Source organism: Marmota marmota, unplaced genomic scaffold (assembly GCF_001458135.2).
Source record: "Marmota marmota marmota unplaced genomic scaffold, marMar, whole genome shotgun sequence".
Lineage (NCBI taxonomy): Eukaryota > Metazoa > Chordata > Mammalia > Rodentia > Sciuridae > Marmota > Marmota marmota.
This window is the reverse complement of record NW_025999880.1, coordinates 2,190,884-2,199,148: the sequence shown is the minus strand read 5'-3', so window position 1 is coordinate 2,199,148 and position 8,265 is coordinate 2,190,884. Positions and strand designations below refer to the sequence as shown.

General features: G+C 40.4%; 1 protein-coding gene and 1 pseudogene across 1 annotated transcript in view; both read right to left on the bottom strand.

Moving 5' to 3' along the window:
- Positions 1 to 378, bottom strand: part of Ppm1d (protein phosphatase, Mg2+/Mn2+ dependent 1D) — a 44,355-nt gene extending 43,977 nt beyond the window's left edge. The window contains 3 exon segments of the mRNA XM_015495371.2: positions 1 to 16; positions 18 to 58; positions 60 to 378. The exon segment at positions 1 to 16 is cut by the window's left edge and continues 322 nt beyond it. Of these exon segments, the coding sequence (XP_015350857.1) occupies positions 1 to 16; positions 18 to 58; positions 60 to 143 (141 nt within the window). The 5' untranslated portion in view covers positions 144 to 378.
- A 5,111-nt stretch (positions 379 to 5,489) lies between these two features.
- LOC107150720 lies at positions 5,490 to 6,229 on the bottom strand (annotated as a pseudogene).
- Between the last annotated feature and the right edge of the window lie 2,036 nt (positions 6,230 to 8,265).

Genomic DNA, 8,265 nt, shown 5'->3' with positions numbered 1-8,265 from the left:
AACGGCTGCGAGAGCGCCGCCGCGGCGACGGCTTTCTCAGCGTCGGCTCGGGCTCCACCCACGATCTGAGTAACGTCCTCCATGTACTTCCTCCCGCCCTGGTCAGAGAAGACGCTCACTCCCAGCGAGTACAGCCCCGCCATGGCCGGCTGGCCGGGATCCCGCCGGTCCCACGCAGCCCGCCGAATCCGGCGGCGGGAGACACACTCGCCGCTCGCCGGCCAACTATTGTTTATCTTCGACGACGCCGAGAGGGAGGAGGAGGCGGTCCCGGAGAGGGGGCGCGCGATGTCGGGACTTGTCCGCGAGAGCTGGGCCAGAGCGCTGGGGCGAGAGAGTCTACAAGCTGCGCCTGCGCACTGAGCTTCCTCCGCCTGCCCGCGCCCGTCACACAAATCAGGCGTTCTCCCCGGCTGACGTCACTCGACTCTCTGGGCGCCACCAATCCGGAGTCGAGGGGGGCGAACCCACCATCCGCCCCCAGCCTTCGCTCCTCCTCGCAACGGCCGCTCTGCTCCTCCCGCCTGGAGCTGCGGGCCCGCGCTCTAAGCTCTCGGCTTCTGTCTCCCCTCGGGCTTTTGCGCCCTGCTGGTTTTCTGCAGTTGCTGAGCGCCTTGGTCTGTCGCCTTTGTACTCGGTCCTCAGGACCGAGGTTCTAGTTCCTGCCCTTCACGTCCCGCTGCTCGCCTTGCGGGTAAAGCGGAGTAAGCTTGGGCCTCCGTTGAGTGTAGAAAATGGGGGGAAAGGACGGGGGAATATTTGACCTTACGCTTCTCAAAGTGAAACGGCGGGAAACTTTCCTTCGAAGGCCGTTTGTGAACTGGCTGGAAAAAAATGAACTGGTTTGGGGTGGGACGTATCCTGGGAATTGAGGAAGGCAGTCAGTTTAGTGGTTTAAAAAAAAGACTTGGTAAATTTCCACGATTGATTGCGCAATTCTGTTTCACGTAATTAGGTATGTAAAAGATTTATGAGGGCTGGATTTAACCAATTCTTGGACATCTTTTTAGCTTTTGTTAACCTAATACTTTTTCTGACTAGCTCTGGATACAGCTTTTTATTCCTATGGTATCACTTCCAGGTTATCACTTAAAAATAGCTTATAGAAACTTACTCCAGGACCTCCAGTGCCCTAACAATTTGGTTATTTCCCAACTCTCCCCATACGTCAATCCAAGCGCTGAAATCTTTGCCCGAATTTCCACGGAAATTAGTATGTTCTCAATACCAAACGTTTTTGTAGTGAGTCCGTTTCAAGTTCATTTTTTCCACTTGTGGTCACTTAATCACCAACTCTCTTATATGCAATTTCCTGTACAGCCTTTGGGATTTTCAAATTCAATGATGCTAAAATGGGGATGGGGAAAAAATACAAACCGTTGGCACAAGAAATGCAAATAGAAGCCAGGCATGGTGGTGAACGCCTACCATCCCAGCCACTCAGGAGGCTGAAGCAGGAAGGTTGCAAGTTGGAGGGCCCGTGGGCAATTTAAAGAGACCCTGTCTCAAAAGGCTGGGTATGTAGTTCAGTGGTTAAGCACCCCTGGGTTCAATCCCCAATACAAAAACTAATAATTTTAACACTCAAAGAAAACCTGTAAGTTTTGCTTATTTTTAAATTATAAAAAGATCCTAAGTGAAATACTATTGTAATCCTGCAGCCTCCATACACAAGCCTACAAGAAAAAAGTTTATCTAGCTCTATATTTTATTCAGCTTAAACGTTTTGCCCAAGAGATTTACAAAAGGCAATTCTATATGCTTTAAAATCCTTTTCATCCCAGTCACAACTGGTGCCTACAAATCATCCATCATAAATCTGACTCTTATCTCTGTAATACTTTCTACTTATGCTCTTCTACTTTCTGACTCTATATACTAATCTTAAAACAAACCATACAGTATATATTTATATTGTATATATACAGTTTTTTTATATATATATATACATATACATATGTATATATATACACATATATATATACATATATATATGTATATATATATATATATACACACACATACACATAGACATACACACATACACAAAATTTTTCATCCTCTTCATGGTGACATGGCCTTCCTATCATCAAAGGCAACACTTCCTTTAGTGTTTTTAGATACTTTCTCCTCCCTTCTCTTCAAAAACTTTTACATAAATAATTAACCTTTCTTGCTCCTGCCTTGTCAGTTTTTCATTTCTACTGGGTCATCTCCATTTGTATATAAACATGGTCTGGTCTCTATCTTACATAACCTGACTTTGTACTACCCCCGTTTCTCTGTTCCCCTGCAGGGCAAAAGTTGCTAGATTTTGTTTGGGGTTTTTTATTTGGTTTTGTTTTGTTTGTGTGTGTGGTAGTGGTGCTGTTTGGGTTTTGTTCTGTTGTGTTTTATGGTTGTTTTGTTGTTGTTGTCTTGTACTGGACATTGAATCCAAGGGTGCTTAACCACTGTGCCACATCCCCAGCACCATCAGCCCACCTTCCCCCCCCCCCCAGTTGTGGATGGACAGAATGCTTTTATTTTATTTGTTTATTTTTACGTGGTGCTGAGGACCGAACCCAGTGCCTCATGCATGCTAGGGAAGTGCTCTGCCATTGAGCTACAGCCCCAGCCTACCTTTTTTAAAATTTTGAGAAAGGGTCTTGCTAAGTTGCTTAGGCTTGGCTAAATTTCTGAGACTGGCTTTGAACTTGCAATCCTCCGAAATCACTCGGATTACAGGCAGGCACGACCTCGCCTGGCTTTTCTCTATCAAGAGGATATTTACAATTCCTACCTCATGGTTTTTCCTAAACCCATTCCAATTGGGCCACCACCTCCATCAATATCCTAAGATTGTTTTTATGACATAACCAGACCTCTGTTTCCAAAGCTAATGATAAATGTTTCTGTTCTTCTATTCCAGCTAAAGTAGCAAGTGAAAGAATTGCTTACTTCTTGAAACTTAGTAGCCCACCAAACCATTGTTTCCTTCTTGAAACTTTCTTCTCTTGGCTTCTAAGGAGACTATGCTTTCCTGGTTTTCTTCCTGCCTCATTGACTGACCACCCTTTCTCATTTTCCTTTGCTGATTTCTTTCCAGCCAGATCTCAGATTGTTGGAAGTGCCCCCATGGCACAGTATGGCTGCAGCAAAATAACCGGGGGGTGACGAATAATTTGTGTACATTGATACAGCAGGAGTAGGAGCCGTTTATTGCAGGACAGGAGCGGTATTTATACATTCCACACAGCTTATCTAATTAGCATAAACTAGATACATCAGTCAACCAATAAGGAATCTCCACACTTAATGGCTTGCTGCCTCCATCTCACAAACCACTCCCTCTGGCATTTTGCCAGGCACCATCCAGACTTGTTTACAGACTCTAACATTTCTCTGGCAAAATGCCAGGAGCCATCCTGACTTGTTTACAGACTCTAACATTGAGCCATCCTGACTTGTTTACAGACTCTAACACCCCCAGGACCTTGTTCTGGGCCCCCTTCCTTCACCTATACATTCCATGTAGAACCATGGTTCTAAAGACTATCTGCTGAAGATTCCTCAATTTATGTTCCAAACCTCAGCTTTACCTTGCATCACAGACAACTGCATACTTGATAGTTCCACAGAGATTCTAACATGTACTTCAACTTTAAATAGACAAAACAGGGCTGAGGCTATGGCTCAGCGGTAGCGCACTTGCCTGGAATGTGTGAGACACTGGGTTTGATCCTCAGCACCACATATAAGTAAATAAAAAAATAAAGGTCTATTTACAACTGAAAAAAAATATTTTTTAAAAAATCATTAATATATCCAAAACAAACTCTTGATTATGTTTTCCCCATATCTCTTCCTTTCTCAATCTTTCTTTCATCCCTAAATCACATCACCATCTACTACATTCGTTTTCTTTTGATTTTGGCAAAAGAAATTCTTTTTCTGCTAGCTACTGTCTTGTTTTTTTTTTTTTTAGTTGTAGGTGGACACAATACCTTTATTTATTTATTTTTATGTGGTCTCAAGGATTGAATTCAGTGCCTTATATGTGCTATGTGAGCACTCTACCACTTAGCTACAATCACAGCCCTATCATGATCTTTTAAAAAGTATAAATCAGGTCAGATAATTCACTTCCCCCGTGACTTTCTATCACATTTAAAATAATATGCAGGTCTGGGTATATGACTCAATGGGAGAGTGCCTACCTAGCATATACAAAGTTTGATCCCCAGCATCCTAAAAAATAAAATAATATCAAACTCCTTGTGAACATCTATATCATCTACTTGGCCCTTAAATGTTTGTCCAGCACCATCTCACAACACTTCCCTGTCCCACTACCCTCTTGACCTTTCTGTTCCTCTCACATTCAAAGCTATTATGAGCCTTAAGGTTTTTTTCCTTATAATGATCTCCTCATCCCCAGAATCATTACAAGAATGGATTCTTCTGGCTATTTAGATCTTTCAGAAATTAGGAGACTTTCCTAACCATCCCATCTAAAGTAACCACTCAATATCTTTCTATCACATAACTTCATTTTAATTCTTTACAGAGAGCTTCCTACTATCTGTGTTTGTTTTTGTTTTTGTTTTGATTTGTTTACAAAAGAACTTAAAATATTTATTAATCCTTACAAGCATGTGAGATACATATTATTTCCACTCTGTAAGTGAGAAAATGGAACGGTTTTTAAAAATTTTTTTTTATTCTAATTTGTTGTATATGAGAGCAGAATGCATTTCAATTCATAGTACACATATAGAGCATAATTTTTCATGTCTCTGATTATACACAAAGTAGAGTCATATCATTCATGTCTTCATACATGTACTTGGAGTAATGACATCCATTTCATTCCACCATCTTTCCTACCCCTTTACCCTCTCTTATCCCCTCCCTCCTTTTTGCCCTATGTAAATTTGCTCCAATTCTCCAATGCTCCCCCGCCCATTCCATTAGGGATCAGCATCCTCATGTCAGAGAAAACATTTAGGATTTGATTTTTTGGGATTTGCTTACTTCACTTAGCATAATATTCTCCAACTCCATCCAATTACCTGAAAATGTCATGATTTTATTCTCTTTTAATGCTGAGTAATATTCCATTGTGTATATATACCACATTTTCTTTATCCATTCATCTACTGAAGGGCATCTAGATTGGTTCCATAATTTAGCTATTGTGATTTGTGTTTCTATAAACATTGATGTGGCTGCATCACTGTAGTATACTGTAGTCCTTTGGGTATAAAACAAGGAGTGGGACAGCTGGGTCAAATGGTGATTCCATTCCAAGTTTTCCAAGGAATCTCCATACTGCTTTCCACATTGATTGCCTATCTGGTGTTTTTTATTGTCTGTCTTTCCCAATTAGAATATAAGCTCCTTGAGGACAGGGAACTTGCCTTGTTCATTGTGGTACACTCTGAGCCTAGGACAAAAATTATTAATTGATGAATTACTTACCAAGAAATGCATTTTTTTTTTTTTGGACTAGGCAAAGAACTTTATTAACTTTTGTTTCAAACTTTATTCCCAGGCTTCTTCAGCTTAATTAGCTGCAAAGAATAAATTGTGCATAAGCAAAAACTGAAAAGAGCTGCAGTGTCCAAGGGGCTTGGGCTTAAAAATATTAGAGATCTAGATTTTATCAGATCCATAAACAAAACAATTTTAAAAAGCAGTCATAATATAAAATAGCAGCTCCCAGTAACTTCTTCAAGTTTCTCTTCTTCAGAAGTTGATCAATTCACTTTGCCTCATTCTTAGAAGCCTCATCAAAATTCTCCACAAGATCTGGAACTTCATCATTATCATCCTCTCCAGTAGCAAGTGGTGCTTTTCCATCCACAGATTGTTTGGGAAGAGCTTCAGCCACTGTTCTTAAACTAGTCAGACTGTCTGTACCAAGTTGGTTTGAGATGCTGGGTAGCATTTCTGTCAGCTGCTTTGTCTCAGCATGGCCTGAAATGGTGAAAGTGCTTGCTGCCAGAGACGCCTGAACTTTAGGGTTGTTAAAGTGGATCACTGTTCCTTGGTTTGTAAACATATTCATCTCTTCAATACCAGAGATATTGTTTACCCCTAACTTCTTTAAGGAGAACTGAAGTTTTTTATCATCTGCTGTAGCTGTTCTATGAACCACCTTCTTCTTTCTGCGAGCAGTTCCCATGGATGCGCACTTGTGCCTGCAGTTTGGCGAGTTTTTCTGGTTCTTAATAGTTTCTTTCATGTTGTCGGAGCGGAAATGGGGCAAGGCGGGAGACTAGGGTTGGCGCTCAGTGGGGGTCTCAGCCAGACCAGCTGAGATTAGGCGCACACATGCAGGGACGCAAGATGGCAGCTAGAGCTGCATAAAATTGATATGAGAAAAACTATGGAACTTTAATAAAGAAAAAAAAATGTTGAACAAATAGAAAATCATTCCATGTTCCTAGATTTAAAAAATTCAGTTTGTCTCAAATTCATATACAAATGTATTATAACCAAAATTCCATCTGGAATTCTTTTACATGACAAATTCATTCTCAAATCTATCTGGAAGGGGCCTAGCACAGTGCTACATGCCTATAATAACAGCAACTCTCAAGGCTAAGCCAAGAGGATTGAAAGTTTGAGGCCAGCATCAGCAACTTAGTGAGGCCCCTCTCAAAATAAAAATTAAAAAGGGGGACTGGGGATGTGGCTCAGTGGTAGCACACTTGCCTGGCTTGTGTGGGGCACTGGGTTCGATTCTCAGCACCACATATAAATAAATAAAATAAAGGTCTATCAACAACGTGTGTGTGTGTGTGTGTGTGTGTGTGTGTATACAATTTTAAAGGGCTGGGAATGTAGCTTAGTGGTAAAGTACCCCTGGATTCATTCAATTCCTACTATAAATAAATAATAAGTCAATAAAATTTATCTGGAAGAGAAAATAAGAATAGCCAAGATGTTATTGAAAAAGAAGGTAATTTGTTGCCTTACAGATATGAGAACATTATATAAAGTTGGCCTTGAGAGAGAAATGACCAAAATGGTTAACAGAATAGAACAGAGAGTCCATAAATGGATCAAAGTATATATGTAAAGTATACATGGTAAGAATGTAGCATTGCAAATAATTGGGGAAATAGCTGATTTATTCACTAACTGAGGTTAGGAGACATGTCTATCCATTTAAATAAAATGGCATATGGATTAAAGAGCTAAAATTGGGGCTGGGGCTGTAGCTCAGTGGCAGAGGGCTTGCCTAGCATGTGTGAGGTCCTGGGTTGATCCTTAGCACCACATAAAAATAAACAAAATAAAGGTATACTGTCCATCTAAAAGTACAAAAAAAAAATTAAGAGCTAAAATTAAGGGGGAAAAATATTTTAGTACACTAAGAAACAATGAGATATATAGTTCACCTATCAGGTTAGCGAAAAAAAAAAAAAAACTTAAGTTCAATAATATGCAGGCTGGGAAAGATGTAGCAGAGAAGTACTCTCATTAGTGGGAATGTAATTTGATATTTCTATTTCAGTCCATATCAACTGAAATTTTGACTACACACATCCTTGGACCTAGAAATTCCACTGCTAGGAATTTACCACGTAAGCACCTTTGTAAAAGGTGCACATACAAGGGCTTTCACTATTGCATTGTTTATAATAGTATATGAATATTTTTTTAAATACAACATGTGATAAAACATACTTAAAAACCTCTTGGGGGGCTGGGGATGTGGCTCAAGCGGTAGTGCGCTCGCCTGGCATGCGTGCGGCCCGGGTTCAATCCTCAGCACCACATACAAACAAAGATGTTGTGTCTGCCGAAAACTAAAAAAATAAATATTAAAAAATTCTCTCTCTCTCTTTAAAAAAAAAACAAAAAACCTCTTGGGGTTGGAAATGTAGCTCAGTGATAGAGTGCTCAACTAGCATGCACAAGGCCCTGGGATTGATCTCCAGCACCAAAAAAAAAAATGGCCTGCACAGTGGCCCATGCCTATCAGAGATTTGGGAGGCTGATTGTAAGTTTAAGGCCAGCCTCAGCAATTTAGCAAGAATTCTGTCTCAGAATAAAATTTAAAAGGGCTGGCAGTGTAGATCAGTAGTAGAATGCCCTTATGCTCAATCCCCAGTGGCATTGCCAAAATAAAGGGGGGAAAAAAAAAAACTCTTGAACCTTCCTGTGTTGTATTTCCATGGGTTTTTGTGCTTTTTTTTTTTTACTTTGAAATCAATTAAATATGCATTCTGCATTATGTAGAATTATTTTGGCATGAAGTGAATTTGAATT